Here is a 21292-nt window from a genome sequence, read left to right as displayed (position 1 = left end):
CTAAAGCTCTACGGCTTCCTGCGCTATAGAAACAGAAACAGTTACAAGTGTGAGATGTGCAAAGGACCCGTGCAGTCACACAGGGCCCTGCACTCAGAAAAGCCTTATTCTTGGCTTAACACTCTGCTGTCACCATCTTGAAATCCTTAATAAGTTTTGAACAAGGGCCCCCTACATTAGATACCTTATCCTGTGTACAGGGCATAATGAGCATATCAAGGAAGGCCCCCTAACTCATTTGGTGGGCGTGGGGAGGCTCTCAGATAGAGGAAGGCACAGGGGATATCAGGAAATGCTGCTGACAAGGTGGCAAAGAGCCAGATCGTGCACATGGTGCATTTCAAGTTAAGGTGGTTGGGACCACATTCTGGAGCTAATGAGCTTTGAGCCAGAGTGGCATGGTCAGATCTGCAAAGGATTCTCTCTGAGGCTGCTGTGCAAGCTGGCTTTGCAGAGTGCAGCTAGGTAAGCAGTGATTGCAATTCTCTAGCTGAGTAAGGGGGAAAGCCTGCATTCTGCATGTTCTACTACATTCTCACAGTAGTGGGGAAAGGTAAGAATGGATCCAGCATATATTTAGGGAGAAAAATAAGCAGGCCTCAGTGATTATTGCTGAGGCTAAGAGAGAGGGCCAAATTCAGGGCACCTCCCAGTTTCAGGGGCAGGCATGATATCACACAGTATAAGAGCAGGTTGGGGAGGGGTGGGAGAGATACATAAATAATTCAAGATGAGATTTATTGTTAAAATGTCCACTCTCATCACATTAATCTATGGATTCAATGCATTCCTCATCAAAAGCCCAGGGGGCTTTTCTTTTCTTTTGGTAGAAATTGACAAGCTGATCCTAAAATGTGTAGAAATACAAAGTTTTCTTTCAAAACACTTTTGGGGAAAAAAAGAGTTAGAAAACTTACACTACCTGATTTTAAGATATACTGTAAAACTATGGTAATCAAGATAGTTGAGCTTCTAGAATAAGAATCAGCAAACAGATCACAGACGAGAATAAAAAGCCCACTAATAAACCCTAGTTTATGTAATCATCTGATTTTTCAACAGTGGCACCAAAGCAGTCCAATGAGGAGAGGAAATTTTTTGCAACAAATGGTGCTGGGGTAACTGGATCTCCAGGTGGGGAAAAGCTTACCTTGAGTCCTACTTCGTACCATACCAAAAAAAAAAAAGAATTCAAAAGTGATCATAAATCTCAACATCAAAGTTGAACCATTAAGATTTTAAAAGGAAACACAGGAGAGTATCTTGTGACTTGGGATAGGCAGAGCTGCTTCAGTCACAAAAAGAATCTGTAATCATAAAAGAAAAATTGACGAGTTAGACGTCATCAAAAATTAGAAATTTCTGACCATCAAGAGACATGGTTAAAATGAATAAGCAAAATACAAGCTGGGAGAAAACAATCATAACATATATGCCAAAAAGGACTGGTATCTAGCATATATAAAGAGCTCCTACAACTCAATAATGAAAAAAAATCTAATAAAAATATATTAATAGAGTAATGACCAAAAAGCACATGCATGTGTCTTCTACATATTTAGTCATCAGAGAAATGCTAGTTAAAACCACAATGAGATATCATTAAAATTAAAATTTCACTTCAGAAAACCATTTAGAATTATCTACATAAGTTGAACCTATGTAAACCAAGACCCACTGATTTCACTCCCAGACACGTCTTCAAATGCAATGCGAACAACATGTGCACCAAAAGACACTTACCAGAATGTTCACAAATGCTTTCTTCCTAATAACCCCAAACTTGAAACAGAAGTTCACCAAAATACAAAGTGCAATGACCAACAATGAACACTGTCAATTAAGAATGAATGAACCAGGGACGCCGGGGTGGCTCAGCGGTTGAGTGTCTGCCTGTAGCTCAGGGCATGATCCCAGAGTACCAGGATCGAGTCCCATATTGGGCTTCCTGCATGGAGCCTGCTTCTCCCTCTGCCTATGTCTCTGCCTCTGTGTGTGTGTGTGTGTGTGTGTGTGTGTGTGTGTGTGAGTCTCATGAATAAATAAATAAAATCTTAAAAAAAAAAAAAGAATGAATGAACCATTGCTCCACCCAAGAACACAAACTCTCAGAAGCATCATGTGGGATGGTTGCCAAGGAAATGGTAAGGGTAGAGTTTACTGCAGCGGACCAGGAGGGCTCTGCTCCCCTACACACACTTTCCCTTGCAGGCAACGGTACGTGTGCAGGGTGGTAAGGAAGCAAAAGCCAGGCCTGAGGAAGTAAAGCTTCCTGACAGGAAGAGAAGAGAGGTTGGGTGGTGGCCACAGGGGATTCGGGGACCAAGGAGGACGGTTTCAGGACAGGAGGTGATTGAGCTTGTTTGCAAGCTGAGGGAAGGATCTGTAGGGTGACCATGTGAAGATAAAAGGGAACAACTGATGGGAGAGACGGGGCTCCGGGTGAGCAGGGACCTGTCACATCCTCTGAGACAATTTTTAAAAAAGGTGGCAGTGGCAGCAGGGGGTGCAGAGGGTGAAACATTCATAGACTGGAAGGCATATGACACCTGAGGGGGTCACTTTCCTTGAAGTAAGAGGCAAAGTCATCTACAGAATGAAGGCTGCAAAGCCCAGGGGAGGGACCCCAGCAGAAGGGCAATGGGAAGCTCGATAAATCCCTTTGACGGTTATGATCCCTTTACTGTCTCCCCATGGTGGGTAAGGTCCCTGAGAGCGGGGACCCTGCCTGTCCTGTTGATGACTATCCTGACCCGTGGGAGGTGCTCAGGGCATAGCTGTGGAATGAGTGAACAGGCGAGTGACCCAAAGAAAGGGACCGCTGGGGGGTGGGGGGTGTCAAGTGCCAAGAGCAGTGGGGGTCAGACTTCAGTGGGGCTCCCTCCAGCCCTGCTCAGCTGCCGCGTGGGGATGGTGGCAACCTTACAGAGTGGAGGGGCCTGGGGTTTGCTGAGCAAGGTGGGGCGATCCGCGATCCGCAGCAAGAGCCGGGGACGAGAGAACAAGGGTGCAGGTGAGATGGAAGTTCAGGCAGTCGGTCCTCCAAGGGCCGGTGACAGGCGTGCTTACGTGTGCGCATGCACAAGAGCAGGTGTGAGTGCCTGCGTGTGCATGTGCGTGTGTGCAAGCACATGAGCACTGTGAGCATGTGCATGCATGTGTGTGTGCATGTGAGTACGTGTGTGAGCGTGCGCTGTGGGCCATGCAGTGGGAGTCGGGCAGGGGACAAGGAGGACAGCCGGCTGTGCTGAGGGGCTGGCAGTATCTAAGCATTCAGATGTGGAGGAGCTTCCGGGGTGGGGGGCAAGGTGCAGGGCGTGGCCACAGGAGTGGGAGCTGAGGGACAGAAAGGGAAGGTCCTTGGAGGGGAAGAGCTCCAGGTGCTCAGAGGTGGGGGGGGGGTGTCCATGGGGACACTCGAGCCATGCATCCTGGGCTGCAGAGAAATTTCACTGAGGAAGGGGGAGTGACCAGATGATGACATTTCACTCACTCATCACATTTCATTCATTCATTCATTCATTCATTCAGGAAATACTGCTGATTAGCTTCACCCTGCAGTGAAGCAGGCAGATACGGGTCTTTCCCTGATGGGTGTTGTCATGTCTAAGGACGTATCATCACGGACACACGTCTCTGCTTTCTCTTGTCCCTTCCTAGGAGGGGCAGAGGGCGGTGGGCAGCTGGGGGTCAGGAGCCTCAGCAGGGAGGGGCTTCTGCACAGTCACTATCTCGGAGGCATCTGGGGGTCTCCCCACAGGTGTCCTCAGGGGAGGGTCGTGGTGGGAGGCAGAGGAAGGCTGACATGCAGATTGTCTGCTTGCTGGGGATGTTGGCTCCCAGGATCCCTGGGCCTTTAGGACCAGAAGGAGGATCCTGAGTACTCCGGGAAGAACAGAGAGAGGAGAGCAGGGTGGGGAGAAGTGGGGATGACCAGGAGGTTGGCAGGCCAGGACGCGCTCGCCCAAGAAATGAGGGTTCCCAAGGGCCTCTCCAAACCCATGGATACGGGGCTCAGGCTCATACCCAGCCTGGACTCTGCCTAGAGATTTCACTCTTGGCCTTACCAACACCTCAAAATCCCTGCTTTATAAGTTGGTGTGTGTGAACTGCTTCACTTTGTCCACAGGTTCAGCAGACTTCCATAAAGCAGAGACTTGTGGGAGTTTTGTGCTGCTCTTCCATGCTGGTGGAGAACCATTGCTCCTCTGTAACATCCTGGTTCAAAATTACCTATGATTGTGCTGCTGGTTTTTTCAAATGAACAGGCCTTGAAAACAATGATGTGCTTTAAAAAGATGGCATGTTATTTAGCTCGTTCTATGTTATTTCATCTCGGTGTCAGTGTGCCACTCCTGCCAGGTAAATCCACGGGGGAGAGGAGGTCGTGCATTTCAGCACAAATGTTCACAGGTGCGTGTAGTAGTTCTAAAACAGATCTTTACAACCTCTTTAAGTGTTGGGTAGCAGTCTCATCTGCACCCTAGGGAACCTCTCACAATGTCCTCCCAAGGTGCTGGGGTGAAGGGACAAGGATGAAGGGATGGGCTACCTCCTCTACTGTTGTCATCTGCTCATCTGCCTGTAAAATCCACACCCCACCTCCACCAGCCTCTGGCTAAGCATAAATCTCTTCAATAAGCCATGTGGGATAACCAGAGCACAAGCCTTCCTGGGGCCCCACTCCATGTGGAACACTGTGTCCAGACCAGGGGCACAGACATGATTCGGATCAAGAGGACCTGGATTGTCCCCAAAGCTGACTGCAGCGGGGTTTGGGGCAAGGCTTGTCCCTCCAACCACCTACACAGTGGCTTGCTCCCCAAAAACGTTGGCAGTGCAGTGTTGAGATCAAGACAGAGCTCGAGCATTCAGAGACTGACATTCCTGACCTCTGAAGTTATTGGGCGCAGCGTGGGTCTTAGGTTCATAGTTCTGGCAATGTTTATCAGCAGTGTATGAATCAAGGATATATTATTCATGGCAATGAATATATGCTTATGAAATAATTAAATATCTGAGTGGTATACTCATTAAATGTAATCTTTTTTCAAGAGAATTATGAGTATCCACTTATTAAACATTTCCCGGCAACCTACTCTGTGCCAGGCGCCGTGCTGGGTGTTGACGACGCAGAGAAGAGTGAGGTGTCTTTCCTGGCCTCTACTGGCTCACGGCCCAGCCATGGGCCTGATGAGTGACCCACGACCACAGCCTGATGCCCTGCAAGCCATGAAGAGAGGGATAGGAGATGCCAGTTGGTACAGAAATCCAATCAAGGACCTGGAAGGGTTTCACAGGCCGGTCGTGCTTGAGCAGACCTGTTTGCTTTTAGGCTGCCTTTTTTTTTTGTACGTGGTATTTGCAGCTGCTTTCCTTTTTTAAAGTAGCTTTATTGAAATATAATTCACATACCATATAATTTTCAGTATATTCATAGAGTTGTGCTATCATCACTGCAATTAGTTTACCTGTTCATGACCCCACAAGGAAACTCTATATCCATTAATAGTCATATTCCATTTTTTCCCAAACCTTCCCACCCCTCAGCTCTAGGCAACTACTCATCTACCTTCTGCCTCAATGGACTGGCCCATTCTAGACATTTTATATAAAGGAAATCATATAATACATGGTCTTTTGTGACCTAGCATCATGTTTTCAAGGTTCATCCACAGCGAAGCCTGTGTCTACACCCCATCCCTTGTCACTGCCGAGTAATATTCTATTGTATGGACGTAACACAGGTTATTTGTCTCTTCACCGGCTGATGGACAGTTGGGTTGTTTCTACTTTTTGGCTATTATGAATAATACTGTTATTAACACACATGTCCAAGTTTTTTGTGTGGACAGTGTTTTCATTTCTTTAGTATGTACCTAGGACTGGTATTGCTGAGCCATCTGGGGTAGCATTTAAGGAATTGCCAAACTGTTTTCTAAAGTGGTTGCAGCATTTATATTTCCACCCCCAGCGTTTGAGTGTTCCAATCCATCTACACCCTTGTCAACACTTGTTTTTTTTCTTTCTTTAAAATTTTATTTATTTGTTTGTTTGTTTATTTTGATGGGGAGAGAGGCAAAGGGAGAGAGAGACAGAAAATCCCAAGCAGGATCCACACTCACCGCAGGGCCCTACACAGGGCTCCATCTTCAGATCCTGAGATCATGACCTGAGCTGAAATCAAGAAGTAGATGCTTAACCGACTAAGTCACTCAGATGCTCCATTGTTTTCTTTTTCTTTCTTTCTTTCTTTCTTTCAATAATAGCCAACTTGTGTGTATGAAGTGGTATCTCATAGTGATTTCTTTTTTGTCGTGATCCCAGTGTCCCGGGATGGAGTCCCACATCAGGGTCCCCACAGGGAGCCTGCTTCTCCCTCTGCCTATGTCTCCACCTCTCTCTCTGTGTCTCTCATGAATAAATAAATAAGATCTTTTTTTAAAAATCCATTGCCCATTTCAATTGAATTGTCTTTTTATTATTGAGTTCGTAAGAGTTCTTTATACATTCTAGATACAAGTTCCCTATCAGATATATAATTTGCAAATATTTTTTGTCATTCTGTGAGTTGCCTTTCCATTTTCTAATGATGTCCTTTTGAAGCACAGAAGTTATTTATTTTTTATTTTTGTTTTTATTTATTCAATTTCTTTTTCTTTCATTACTTGCGATCTTGGTGTCATATCTAAGAAATTTTTTTTCTTAAACCCAAGATTACAAAGATTGCTCTGTTTTCTTCTAAGGATTTATAGCTTCAGCTCATTCATTTTAAGTTTGTGATCCATTTTGACTTAATTGGTGTAGACGTGGTGGGAGCTTGTGGGGGAGATTGTTTTCCTTTTTCAGGGAATTAGCAAAGTTCCCTGCTGGGGGTGGGAATGGGTGAAGAGAAATTGAACATACAAGGAGAGAGGAGAGTTTGAAATAGAAGAGCGGGGACAAAATGGATCAGGGAAATGTAGTATATTACTGGATTGTACCAAGAACACGATCTAGGATCCTGGTGGTAAAGGTCAAGGGAGACTGTAGGGGAATGTGGAGCCAAGAAATGTGCACAAGCAACCTACTTAAACTACCCTTTATCTTCCTAGTTACTTCTTCACTTCCTACTACATCTAGTCCAAACTCCTTTGTCTGATCAATTCATAAATTGATTAATCTTCTACCTAAGAGAATAAAAGCTTCCTGCTCTGGTCTGGTCTTCTGGGCTTCATTGTCTTATGAGGGTTTCCACGTACATGTAAAAATCTAATAAAATTGCCATGCTTTTCTCCCATTAATCTGTTTTGTTCCAGTTTAATCCTTAGGTCCAGCCAGAGATCCAAATAGGGTGGAGGAGAATTTTTCCTCCTCTACAGTTTCACTTGACATTTAAGACCAATGGCATATCTTGGCAGGACATATTCTATGTTTCCTTCAAGACCAATCAAGGGACATATTCTATGTTTCCTTCAAGCCCTGTGTTTTCTTCCAGCCGTGACTGCTGCGTGATGCAGCACAGTGTGGGCGAAGAGGTGGATTTTCCCAAGGTTGGATTTTTTGGCCATCAAGTAAAACAAAGCAAGTAAGTGTCAAGAATGCTGAGAGGGTAGGCAAGGGAGTAAATATAATACAGACAGTGAGGTTTAAAGAGGGATGTGAGGGCATGGCAGGGTGACAGCCAATGGCAGGACCCATGGATTTTGGTCTCAGTGGGATGGACAAGGACCATAGGGTACTAGGAAAATAAGGTGGTGGTGTTGGGTTGGGGGCACATAATCCACCTGGTAATTGAGTAGCTGTCTGTGTTGGCCAACTGCCTTTATCCAAAGGCAAAAAAGAAAATTTCTCATATTTCTATAACAAGTAGTAACAGGAAGCTTAGGTCCTTGATGTCTACATTTCAAAGAGGGGCCTTAAGCAAAACCTCCCTGGGTTGTCTTGTTGGCCAGAGGCTTCTGTAGCTTTAAAAAAGATTGATATACATGTAAAAGGATAGACTTACGGTTTACAAACATACCTTTCTCTGGCAAATGCTCTAATAAAAAGCGAGGCAGAGAAAATCACTTCCTCTTTGGGCAATAGGGGAACATCAGTACCATTCTTAGTGGATTTGACAGTGGTTGGAGAGTGAGACGCATGGTATGGAGACCAGCAAAGGGTTCCAGGCAGTAATGACAAAGGCTAAGACCATGGGAGTAAAAGACAGATGGTCACCATCACTGAAGGAGAAGAGTTCAGAGAAATGAGCCAGAATGTGGCCAGGATCAGTTCCATATGTGGTGCCACCACCAAGCATTGAGAGAAAGAATGTGTGAGGAACTAAACTCTTTGAGGAAGAAGATGGAGTGCCTTGGGGGTGTATAGAGCACCATCCTGAGTGGAAGTGGGTGGTATGTCTAATATGGTAGCCACCCTCCATGTGTGACTTCTCACATCTAAATTAATACAAAATTTTTTTTTAAATTTATTTATTTATTCATGAGAGACACACAGAGAGAGGCAGAGACACAGGCAGAGGGAGAAATAGGCTCCCTGTGGGGAGCCCAATGAGGGACTCGATCCCAAGACCGGGGATCATGACCGCAGCCAAAGCTGATTCTCAACCACTGAGTCACCCAGGTGCCCCTAAATTAATACAAATTAAATAAAATCTAAAACTCCATTCCTTAGAGTCATTAGCCACATCTCAAGTGCCCAATAGACACAAGGCTAGTGGCTACCATGCAGGGAAGGGAGCACAGTTAGAAAATGTTTCCTTTCCATTGGAGGCAGAGAAGTTCCAGTGGACGAGCCAAGCAGCAGATTCAAAGCTGGGGAGAGGTGTTGGGGGTGGGGGTGGAGGAAGAAGAACCTGGAAGTGGCAGGAAGGAGCAAGGAGGGTGCTTCCCACTGGAGACCCAATGCTAGGAGGTACGAGAGTGAAAAGCAGCTGCTGCTTGAGAGAGATCTGAAGAAAATCATGGCCTCAGGGGGAGCCAGGTTGAGGTCAGCACAAGATGGTGAGGGAGGCTCAAGGAAGGTGGAACAGCATGGGTTTGCTGATGGGGGTGTGACTTACAGAGGGCACAGGTACAGGGGCTGAGGGCTTGAGGAGGAATAGGAAGAGGGACAGAAGTAGGAGTGAGATGGGAATGGTGACCTGGCCGGGGGGCTGGCTTCCTGTGGTGGCGGAATGGAAGTATAGAGGCCTAGTGGCCTCGAGGCCCACAGAGGGGCCAGGCTGTGAGCGGAGGTGGGGGAACGGGACCCCTCTCTTCCCTTCCACTTCCCGCAGGCCTGCAAAGGGAGATTTTCTTTTTATTTTAACATAATTTCAAAATGACAGAAAAGTAACAAGAACAGCACAAGGGGGACGCATGGGTGGCTCAGTGGTTGAGCATCTGCCTTCAACTCAGGGCGTGATCCCGGGGTACTGGGAACGAGTCTCACATCGGGCTCCCCGCAGGGAGCCTGCTTCTCCCTCTGTCTGTGTCTCTGCCTCTCTCTCTGTGTCTCTCATGAATAAATAAATACTTTAAAAAAAATAGCACAAGGGATACCCATAGATATATCTATGGTATATGGTAGGTATATGATGAGACTGTGTGTAAAAAGAGAGAGATACACATATCTCTCTATGTAATATATGTTATTATTATTTGGGACAGTTTGAGAGTAAGTTGAAGACATTATGTCCCTTTACTGTCCTCTATTCCAGCTCTGGAACTACACATTTCTCCCTGGTTCCCTGCTTCCTTTCAGGGGACTATGGTATTTAGAAATCAAGATGTAAACTACCAATGTTTTCGGTGCTGATAACTGATAAATCATTGCATCTAGGCTCTCTCAATGAACAGAGCTAGGAAAATATCTATCTGTCCATCCAACTATCCGTGCAGCATCCACACATCCACCTGAAAATCTAGAAATTCTTTACTCACACCTCTAATCCCCATCCAGCTACACAAGGTTTGTTCCAGTTTCCCCCCTTTTCCGTATTTGTAACTTCTTTCCTCTATGTGAGAAATGGGGCTTTGGAGTTTATTTTAAGAGCAATGGGAAATGATTGGAGGATTTTGAGCAGAGGCATGATGTGATCTGATATGTGTTATAAACCACAACTCTGGGGCAGCCCTGGTGGCTTAGTGGTTTGGCGCCGCCTCCAGCCCAGGGCGTGATCCTGGAGACCCTGGATCAGATCCCGCGTTGAGCTCCCTGCGTGGAGCCTGCTTCTCCCTCTGTCTCTGTCTCTCTCTGTCTCTCATGAATAAATGAATAAAATCTTTAAAAAAAAATAAACCACAACTCTGGGCTGTAGGGAGATGTATTAGTTTCCCAGGGCTACCTTAGCAAAGTGACACAAACTAGGTGGCTTAAAACAAGAGAGATCTGTTCTCTCAAGTTCTGAAAACTAGAAGCTCTAAATCAAGGTGTTAGCAGGACCATGCTCCCTCTGGAGTCTCAGGGGGGGAGGGAGGTTTCCTTGCTTCCGCCTGCCTTCTGGTGGCCCCAGCACCCTCAGTCTTCCTTGGCTGGTATCCCTCCAACCTCTGCCTCTGTCTTTACCTGGTCTTCTTCCCCACGTGTATCTATTTCCTCTTTTTGTAGGATCCTGGTCACTGGATTTAGAGCTGACCCTAAATCCAATATGATTTCATTTTGATATTCTTAACTAGTTACATCTGCAAAGACCTGTTTTCCAAATCAGATCCACTCTGAGGTTCTGGGTGAACATGAATTTGGGAGAGGAGCATGATTCAATCACTGCAGGAGACGGGAGCAGAGGTGATGATGGCCCAGAACAGAGAAATGAAGAAGAGTGGGCAAGTTCAAGTTGTACTCTGGAATCTGTAGGGCACGCTTGGGACTGGCTCTTAGGAAGCTCCTTAGAGGAAAGGTTGAAGAACAGAACACGTGGAAACTTTCTACCTCATGTTTTTAAAAGATTGTAATAAAGCTAGGAGAGCCTTTTTTTTTTTTTGGTGGTAACAAATATTTACTTAACAACCTTTGAATGTTTGCTAGGTGTGTTCTAAGTTCCTCAGAGAAGTAAAAGACAAAAAAAAATGAAATGAGTCATCAGAGAAAGGTAATTCAGGACACTTAAAATTTAGCTATAAAGAAACAAATAACTAATCATGATACAATAATAAAAAGCAAGACTATGTAGCTGATGAAAAGTTCTCTAATGGCCTTAAATACTTGGCCTCTTGGAAGGAAGTGTTGATCATGCTCTGCCTTTTTAGGGACAGAGGATGGGAGTATTCAGAGGTACAAACTAATATGAGGATAAGGAAAAAGAAAGAGAAAAAGAAGGCAGTCTCTCCTTGGCTTCTTTGAGCTTAAGAGTTGGGCAGGGCAGGAATGATGGAAGATGGTAGATTTCAGAGCTTGGAACAGGAGGTGGAGCGTGTAGACATTATTGCACCTTAGTGATTGGTGTCTGGTGGTCTGGATGGCTGTTAATTTTACTATGATTCCTTATTTTTCTTGAGTTTAAAAATGACTTGTTTACTACAGGGGCGCCTGGGTGGCTCAGTCAGTTAAGCATCTGACTCTTGGTTTTGCCTCAGGTCATGATTCAGGTTCATGAGATTGAGCTCTGAGTTGGGCTCTGTGCTCAGTGGAGAGTCTGCTGAAGATTTTCCCTCTCCCTCTGCCCTGCCTCTGCTGCACATGCACTCTCTCTAAATAAACAGATAGACGAATAAAATCTTTTTTAAAATGACTTGCTTATTGTCTTTTAAAGATTTTATTTATTTGTTTGAGAGGGAGAGCATGAGAGAGCACAAGCAGGTGGAGCAGCAGAGGCAGAGGGAGAAGCAGAATCTCCACTGTGCAGGGAGCCCAACATGGGCTCAATCTCAGGACCCTGAGATCATGGCCTGAGCCAAAGGCAGTCGCCTCACCGACTGAGCCACCCAGGCACCCCCAAAAAGACTTGTTTATTATAAAAAAGTTGAAAATACAAAGGTCAAAGGAGAAAAAACACCTATGATCCCACTTTCCAGCAATAACTTCTTCTAACATCTTAATTTATTTCCTTTTAAGATGAATATAGATGCATGTATTGCATTTCTTATATTTACATTATCATTTCTTACAAAGTTGGAATCTTTTAAAAATTATTTATTTATTCATGAGAGACACAGAAAGAGACAGAGAGAGGCAGAGACACAGGCAGAGGGAGAAACAGGCTCCATGCAGGGAGCCAACGCGGGACTCGATCCCAGGTCTCCAGGATCACACCCTGGGCTGAAGGTGGCACTAAACTGCTGAGCCACCCGGGCTGCCATTGGAATCTTAATGACGACACTTACTATTCCTCTAAAACATTTTCAATGGCACCATGGTTATGCCATTATTGATTTGCTCAAACCCTCTTGGTTGGGCATCTACGCCACCTCCAATTTTCAGTCTTGTAAATATAATTCAAATGACTGTGGAAGCCACTCCTGTTGAACACTCCGAGCCACTACTCACACACAGTGTTCTATCTTCATGACCCTGTCAAACCATTTACAAGTTCTAAAACAGAATCGATTTAAGAAGAGCAAGAAAATTCTCACCAGGCTTGCCCTGATTCTCCAAGCAGTGGCGGGCATTTAAGCTCTTTGCTTTAGGTGACCCAAAAAATATTCCCTGAGCATCTACTCAGCACCAAGAACGTGACAGTGAGTGAAGCATAAGCCTCTGATCTAAAGAGAGGAGCACAGTGGGGTTAGGCACACTTGGACATTTGCACACATTCCGTTTCTTTCCGTTTTTATCATAACTCTCTAGCTAGACCTTGAAGTCCCCATTTTACAGGTGAGGAAAGTGGAGTGCAAGGAGGTTGGGTATGTGGCAAGGGCACAGTTAATAAGCACCAGAAATGGGATGTGAGGTCAGATCCTCTTAATTCCAAAGCTAGAACCCAAACCCCTGAGAGACTCTTTGCTTTGCCTTCTTCCCCAAGCAGAGCACTAGCTGTGCTCTACTTCCTCTAAGGCGAACAACATCAAAGACACGTTTGAAGTGACTGAATGCATGAGTGACAAATGAGCCACAAGTTTACAACAGGGCAGAATCAGTGTCTTCCAAAAGAACCCTGTGAGGGATAAGGAAAGGAAAGACGAAGGAAAAGGAGCAGAGTGTTTGAGGTGGCTAATGCTCCTAGCACGCCTTCACCAAGGACCTGATATGGGCCGGTCCATGGGCCATATCATGGAATCCCCAGAAAAACCTTAGAAGACAGGTACGTCTACTATCTCTGTGTCCCAGCTCACCCAAATCAAGTAACTTGTGCAAGTTCACTCAGCTAAGAGTGGAAGAGTCAGGAAGGTAATCATGGACGGAGTGCTAGTAACTCATCTTTGGACAGGGCAGTGGAGGGAGCTTAGATCTGGTTGAGCAATATGCTCTCAGGGGTGGAAGAATGAAGTTCAAGTTCCAGGTCTACCAGTAACTGTGCTCCCGATCAGATCACTTAATCTCCTTGGCCTGTTTCTTCATCTGTGAAACAAGGATCATGGCATTCTTGAGCGCTTACATCTCATTTCTATGCATGTATCACATCCTGCTCGGGGGGTTGTATTCATACCTTTGTGAGTTAGGACTTCTTAAGATTCTGTTTACCGCACTTGCTTCTCTCCATCGCTAGGCTGAAAACTCTGATTCGCTTTTGCATCCCCCCCACTGCCTTGCAGACACTGGAAAGAATAGTAACAAGCTGTTAAATGAGCAGAAGAAGAGCAGTATTCTCCATAACCCTGTCCAGGTTGGGCAAATAAATCATGAGAATTCATGGCCTCGCTTTGTCCAACCAAAGAGCGAAAGCCATCATGACTGTCCTTAAATCACAAGGGTATTGGCTGAATGGGAAAACGTAAGTCAAAGTACTTTAGGCTCATGGAGAAAGATGCCTGGCATGGCCCATATTTAAGATACAAAACCCAACTGGATATCTAAGGAAAGAGAGGGATCAGGAAGTGAAGGGAGCGTTCACAGAGCACACCACGTCTTTGGTGCCTCCAATGCTATTCTCTCTCACCCGCAGGACAAGCCTGAAACGTGGGCATAATTGTGCCCCTGTTTTCAGATGGGAAACCCACAGCTCAGCAAGGCTAAGTAGCTCATCCAATTGCCCGATTCCAAAGCCTAATCTGTTTCTCCAACACCATCCTGACTCAGCAGACAGCTCCACTTAACATTTATCTCCACCAGAGAGCTGTCCTTATAGAATAACTTCCCTGGGTTCTTATCAGGAAAGCCTAGAAAAATCCACCTAAGCCACCTGTAGGTGGAATTACGTGTCCGTGCTCATCGTAAGGAGCATCCTATGACGGCTCTCTCCACAAAGTAACAAAGAGATCCAAAGGGCAGCATCTGGGAGAGGCCAGGGAACAACAGACCAACTAGGCCAGCCTGGTCCTTCTGGTTCCCAAACTTGATGGGACTGTTTCATCTTGCACAGACTTCAGCTGGCTCAATACATAACCAGTGCCAACTGCGGAAATATTCCTGGACTATGTAGCCAAAGCTAAATTCATAATAATTTCAGGATAATTCCAAGCTGATAGCATTTCCTTCCTGGCCTTTATTCCCAGGAAGAGATAATATTCTTTACAACCTGGGTTCTTACAGGGTTGTGTCTATGAGGCACTTTCCCTAACCTGTGGGTGTTTTCAAAGCAGTGGTCAAGGCACATAAGCTTGCAGTCATTTAGCTGTAGATTTCAGAGACGTTGGGAGTGTGGGGACAGTTGGAGGAACTGCACATGGGTTCATAAGGGCTGCTTCAGGCTGATACATGGAAAGGAATCACTTTCCTTATGGGGTGGGAATGCTGTTTTATATTCTTTAGATATACCAAAGGACCAGGTTCCACAACTTTCGGTGAATTTCTCCCAATTTCTCTGTGTTAAAGATTGATTGACTATAGGGAAACGTGACAAAATAAAACAAGTCCGTTCAGAACTGATGAGTACAGATGTTGCCTTTGAAAGCTGCAAATCAAAAGACCCCTGGGGCAAGACAGTGCTGTTTTCATCTCTCTCTCTTCTTCTCTCTCTGTTTTTTTTAAATCCTTTTATTTAAGATGTAAGTTGTCCAACAAGATCTCTTCATTTGCCTTTGAAATCAAATAGATCTGATTCAAGTCCCAATCTGTGGTAAATTGTTGATGCCATTGGATTATTCTTCATTGATAAGATTGGCTTGATAATTTTTTGATCTTTAAAAAACAATCCACAAAAGGATGTCAAACCTTATGTATAATATCTAATCTCAATCATGGCCAAAAGTCTTAGTCTATATATATGAATATGCATTAAAAGGTAGCTAAGAAAAATGTTAAGAGGGGCTATTTTCAGACCGTGGAAATACAGGTGATTTTTTTAATTTTCTTTTTTATACTTTCCATGTTTTCCAAATTCTCTATAAGCAGCAGAAAGTGATGTTTATAAGCAGAAAAAAGTGAGTTGAAAAAAGTCAAGCTACCTCTACAGCAGGAGTCATCAACTATCACAAATTCCAACCTGTAACAAGAAGCTTAAGGTGTACAATAATCAGAAAATTTTAGGTTTTCAGTGGGAAGATTTTAAGACAAGGAACACTGTAGATCTTCAATAACTTCTTAATCAGATGTCCAGGAGTTATTTTGTGTCTGACTCTTATTTCGTGAAACAAGCTCATTAGAGGAAGCCATATTTGTAGAAAGAATGGTGCCGTAAGGAAAGTCCAGGACAATTCTAAATGTGTTGCCCAATGCCTGAGAAGCCAGTGTAGGGTGATAGTTTGGAATATTGGAGAAAAACATGATCTGAGAAGGAAAGCACATATTCTCCCCCTGAGTTAGGGCCCAGTCCTGCAGGCTGGCGGGAGCAGGGCTAAGGACCCTTGGACCCCAGGCCTATATCCCCTTCATAGCTCTGCCATTAACCAGTGACCCGACACCCAGCAATTCATGCAATTCTGGAGCATCCCTACACTTGTTTGTAATTGAAGTTTGTCCGCAGCTCTACGATTCTGTTTGGCCTGGCTGGAAAGAATTGACATTCCTGGGTCAAGTCCAAGGTCGGAGACCCTAGGTTTAATGTCCAACCGGGCCACTCCTTCCCTGGAATTACCATTTTTACCTCCCTGTACACACCGGGTTTCCTCATCCCTTGGTTTCAGGTGTCCTCCCTCAGATGATGTTGCAAGGACTGACTAATGCACATGAGTGTCCCAATAGTGATGATGCACCGCACAGGTGCTGGGAGTTCCGAACTGCCAATTCCAAGCCCACAACAGGATTGCAGTGTGAGCACTTGTGACCTTAGAAGTCACCTTTCTGTGCGGCATCTGGGGCTTCTCATCCCAGCATCTGGAGTTCCACCTTCCCTTCCTTTCCAAAGATCCGAAAGCATTCTCAGCAACAGTTGGATAGTCTGACTGGTTTTGTCTAATAAGGGGGGGGGGGGCTCATTTCTCAAGGAACTCTTCAACACTCTCCACCCCCCCCCCACTATAATTCTGAGATTTTTATCTTTCCCAGAAATCACTGCAAACACCGTCCACGGGGAAGGATACGCTCACATTTCCTCCTCTACTCCAGAGAACATGAATTCTTAGGAGTTTTTCTTTCGTTTTGTAAGCGTCACACGTTAATTTCTGGGGGTTCCCTCTCTTTTTTCAGACAGCGCAGATCGTGACTGCACATGGGGTGGGGGGGACACTAGGTTTTCAAGCCCTGCCATATCCAGGGCGGCTTCGCAGGAGGGGTGAGGTGAGGTGGGCGCGGGGGACCCTGGAGAGTTTCCTTGGCAACCGGGGACCCGCTGCCGCCCACGTGGACGCCCACGGAGGCTTGGTCGCCCGCCCAGGTGCGTTCCAGAACCTATGCGGACCTGTTGCGTTTCTTCCCACGGATCAGTCCTGTCGCCGGGGGATTCCCGAGCCCCGGTGCTGGGTCCCCGCGGGGCGCGGTGGGGGGTGGGGGTCCGGGTCCCGGGGACCGCGCGCAGCCCGCTCCTCTCGGGCGTGCAGGTCGGGTGCGCTCTGCTACGTCGTGGGCCGGAGCTCCCCACCCCGCCCCCGATGCTCCCCAGAATCCCGCCTGCAGCACCCCCGAGGGGGACCCAGGGCTCCGATGCTTCCCAGGATCCCTCCTGCACGCACCTCCGAGGAGGACCCAGGCCCCCGATGCTCCCCAGAATCCCGCCTGCAGCACCCCCGAGGGAGACCCAGGGCTCCGATGCTCCCCAGGATCCCGCCTGCAGCACCCCCGAGGGGGACCCAGGCCCCGATGCTCCCCAGGATCCCGCCTGCACGCACCCCCGACGGAGACCCAGGGCTCCGATGCTCCCCAGGATCCCTCCTGCAGCACCCCCGAGGGAGACCCAGGGCCCCCGATGCTCCCCAGGATCCCTCCTGCAGCACCCCCGAGGGGGACCCAGGCCCCGATGCTCCCCAGGATCCCGCCTGCAGCACCCCCGAGGGGGACCCAGGACCCGGGGCGCGCGGAGGCCACAGCCGGCTAGGGGCCCCGGGCGGGCGGCGGAGGGAGGCGGGAGGCGGGTATGCAAATGCCCGGGGGCGGGCGGCGGCCTCCCGGTCGGGATAAAAGCCCGGGGCGGGGCGCCGCGCAGCAGCCGCTGCCTCCCGGGAGCCGGCCGTGCGCTCCGCCCCGCGCCCGCCCGCAGTCCCCCGCGCGGCCGCAGGCTCCGGGTAAGGACGCGCGGGGTCGGGGGCGCGACCCGGGGGCCGGCGCTCGCCGCCCCCCCTCGCCCCTCGCCTCGCCTCGGCCCCCCGCGCGCCGGCCCGGGCCGCGCTTTCTCCGTGGGAACCGGGGAAGCGGCGCCTCCGCGGCGCCCTCGGCGGGCCGGGCGGGCGGCATCTCCGCAGGCTGCGCGCGCGGGCCGGTGTGTCCCCAGGCCTTGGGCCCCGGACCGCCAGGGACTGCGTTCGGAGCGCGGGGGCAGGAGGGACCCGGGGTGTCTTGGGGGGGGGGGGCGTGAGACGCGAGGCCAAAGGAAAAGCTTCCCGGACGGGCCCGGGCTGTCCCCCTCGGGAGGCGCTGGGAGGGGAGGAGCGGGCCGGGGCCCGAGGTGTGGGCGTGTGCACGTTTGAATGAGCAGGACTAGTGGCCTTTGGAAGCTGCAGACCTGAGGCCCGGCGCGCTACCCACCTCTGCACGGTGCACACCTGGTCGTAGGGGAAAACGACTTTCGTAGGCCTCCCACCACCCTTTCCACGTATTTGTGAAAAAGTGGAGTTCTTCTGAGGCCTGTTTTAAGATTTTACTTATTTATTTGAGAGAGCTTGAGCGCAAGCAGCGGGGAGAGGCAGAGGGAGAGAGAAAAACGGAGAAGTGGACTCTGCGCAGAGCAGGTTGCTGCTCAGCCCAATGCGGGGGTTCCATCCCAGGACCCTGGGATCACCCCCCGAGCTGCAGGCAGACCGAGCCACCCAGGTGCCCCCCGAAGTCTGTTTGTAAGGGTAGCACTATTCTCCAAGTTGGCCAGTTAAGATCCGGGGTTTGTCCAAGCAAGCCCCTGTTGTGAAATTGCCTCCTTGTCTCATTCCTGCCTTCACCCCATCCTGCATCCCACAAAGTACAAGGTGGAAAGGAGGAACTATTTCAGAGGGCCCCACGCCCAGCTTGCTGTGCCCTGCGTGTGCATTATGGTGTCAGGAGTGTGTGTGTTTTGGGGGGGGGGGGGATAAAAGGAACAGGAATCTGGTTCTCCCCAACCCTCTCCCCCAACCCTGGAAACCAGTCAGAACCACCCTAGGGGTGGCTTGAGAGTCTTTCTGGCGCCCTGAGGGCTTTCTGAGTGGAGATAAGAAACGTTGCTTTGTGCATATGGTGTCCTTGGAACTAGAGAATCTGAATTGGAAGGTCAAAGGGGCAAAGAATGAGAAATGGGAAAATCAACACATCCTCCAGAGGATTAATTCTGCGGGAAGGGAGTGCGGAAGGAGTGGAGAGATATTTGACACTTGTCTCCTCCTGTTTCTGTTTGTGTATGTTGCTGTGGTTCTGGTCAGTAACTGGATAAAAGAAGGCGGGAAGCATGTCGGAGTTTTGGTTAATTTCTGCCCCTGGTGATCAGGAAAATTTGCAAGCTCTGGAGAGGATGAACACCGTAACCTCCAAGTCCAACCTGTCTTATAACACCAAATTCTCGATTCCAGACTTCAAGGTAAAATTCCTGGAGAGGAGGAAGGAGGTGATGGATTGGGGTGGGTGGATGTCTTCTGGGAAGCCAAGGAGAAAATAACAGGGCGAAGACAGCGAGGCTGAGGACCAGCCTGGGGGTGAGGATGGACAGGGTGAGTCAGCGGTCTGGATGGGACTTCGTACCACAGCCCGAAGTTAGTTGTGGTTCCTGTGGGCTTAAAGACACAGGACAGAACAAGCAGGGGGAGACGGGTGTGGGTAGAAGTGTCTTGAAAAAGTGGGAAGAGCATTTTACACACCTGGGCCTGTGAGTTGTTCTAGGATTCTTCGTGTGTTGTCTTGGACACGTAAGAAGACCAACGATACAGTTTAAACGTGCGGGCTTGGAGAGCTGCATCCTTGGTAGTTACCGTTCTTGGTAGCCCAGAACCATTGGGTAGTCCCCAGTAGAACTGGGCACGTGGTGGGAGATAAAGGATCCTTCTGGTTCTGGTGGAGAGGCAAGAAGGCAATTTAATGATAAGTGGGCAGATGGCAGAAAGAGATAGGACAGGAAAGAGGTATGAGGCAGGGGAGTCTAAGGGCACTGCAAGAGAACAAAGTTAAAATGAAAGAAATATGAAGGAGAAACAAGGTGTGTAATAATCTTTTTGCTTTAAAAGAGTGGAATTCTTGTCATGCCTCCTAAGATCGTACATTTCCAAAAGGACGAAGCTTGAGGCTTTTTCGATGACACCTGTGCAAATGCGTTGTGGGTGCTGGAGGGGTGGCCCCAACTACCAGAGGCAGCTCTTCTAGCAAACTGTCACCTAATCTTTCAAACCTCAGTCTGCCCCTCTGCCCTACGAGCTCTGCCATCAGCCACCCTAGTTATCGGTGATGCTACTGTATCTGCGAGCGTTTATTGAACAATATGTTGGGGGCCAGGCACCTTCAGCACATCATCTGGCATCTTCACAAGTCCCACGGTATAAACCAGGAAGAGCCAAGAAGGAGACCAGGGCTGCGGATCTGGGGAGTGGCAGCACTGGTTTCTTTTTTTTTTTTTTTTCTTTTTCTTTCTTTCTTTCTTTCTTTCTTTCTTTCTTTCTTTCTTTCTTTCTTTCTTTCTTTCTTTTTTTCAGCACTGGTTTCTGAAGCCATATGTGGCTGCTTGTGCAGATGTCCCTCTGTCTGGTGGCCCATGCTCTAAAGGTTTGGGAATTCAGCATGCACGCGCTACAGACTCCATAAGGCAGCGTGTTAGATTGGAGGGAGGAAAGATAAGAAACAGGAGCCTCCCCCAAAGTTGCTTAACATCAAATTGCCTGGAAAGGAGCAACTGCACTCATAAGAGCTATCCAGGCTTCATCCGTTCCTAATTAGCTTTCTTAAAGTATTTTTTTAAAGCATTTTCAAATGAAGGTATAGTTGACACACCACGTTAATCCTGATTACTCTTCAGTGCCTGATGGGTGACTGGTGACACGAAAACAAAGTCCTTCCTTCTGGCTCTGTGGCTAGACCTTTAAATACAGCTTTGGACGCTGTAATCATTTTTCACTTTAAAAACCGATCGTTACAAGAAATCTAAAAAGAAAAGGCCTTGCAGGACTGATGAGGTGGGAGGGAGAGCTGGCCCCCGGGCAAGCAAGATCACTGTTAGTAATAGCAAAGAACAGACATAGGGACTGGTTGCACATTTTGAAGAAGAAAGGCTTTAGAAATGGCAATTTCCTTTTTTTTTTTTTTTTAATATTTTATTTATTTGAAAGAGAGAACATGAGCCGTGAGGGTGGGGATGGGGGTGGCAGAGGCAGAGGGAGAAGCAAGAGCCCTGCTGAGCAGGGAGCTCAAGGCGGGGCTTAGTCCCTGGACCCTAGAATCATGACCTGAGCCAAAGACAGATGCTTAACCTACTGAGCCACCCAGGCGCCCCGGAAATGGCAGCTTCTTTAATGTGCTTTCTGCTACATCCGCTCCTCAGCTGCGGGGATTAATCACATGACTAGCAAATCCCATTCTAAGAAGAAAATGAGCTGGGGTCTCACAGTGACCTAGTGGTCACTCCTTCCTGTGGCAGAAATAATGACGTTTATCCCAGTTTATTATAATAACAGCAATAACAACAACAATGATAATTAAAATTAAAAGTTCAAAAATATCCCAAATCCACTGATTCTCTTTAACAGCTCTTCCCAGC

At 47.6% G+C, this 21292-nt stretch overlaps 1 protein-coding gene across 5 annotated transcripts in view; it reads left to right on the top strand.

Annotated features, from left to right (window-relative positions):
* Window positions 1-17563: 17563 nt before the first annotated feature.
* ATP6V1C2 (ATPase H+ transporting V1 subunit C2) overlaps window positions 17564-21292 on the top strand; it is a 53394-nt gene continuing 49665 nt past the window's right edge. For all 5 annotated transcript variants that reach the window (XM_072771095.1, XM_072771092.1, XM_072771094.1 and 2 more), the window contains exons 1-2: window positions 17564-17654; window positions 18978-19132. In XM_072771095.1, the coding sequence (XP_072627196.1) occupies window positions 19004-19132 (129 nt within the window). In that variant the 5' untranslated portion in view covers window positions 17564-17654; window positions 18978-19003. The remainder of the gene's footprint in view (window positions 17655-18977; window positions 19133-21292) is intronic.

The sequence above is a fragment of the Canis lupus genome, chromosome 12, assembly GCF_048164855.1.
Source record: "Canis lupus baileyi chromosome 12, mCanLup2.hap1, whole genome shotgun sequence".
NCBI classification, from domain to species: Eukaryota; Metazoa; Chordata; class Mammalia; order Carnivora; family Canidae; genus Canis; species Canis lupus.
The sequence above is the reverse complement of the archived record's forward strand: the minus strand, read 5'-3'. Positions and strand labels throughout refer to the sequence as shown.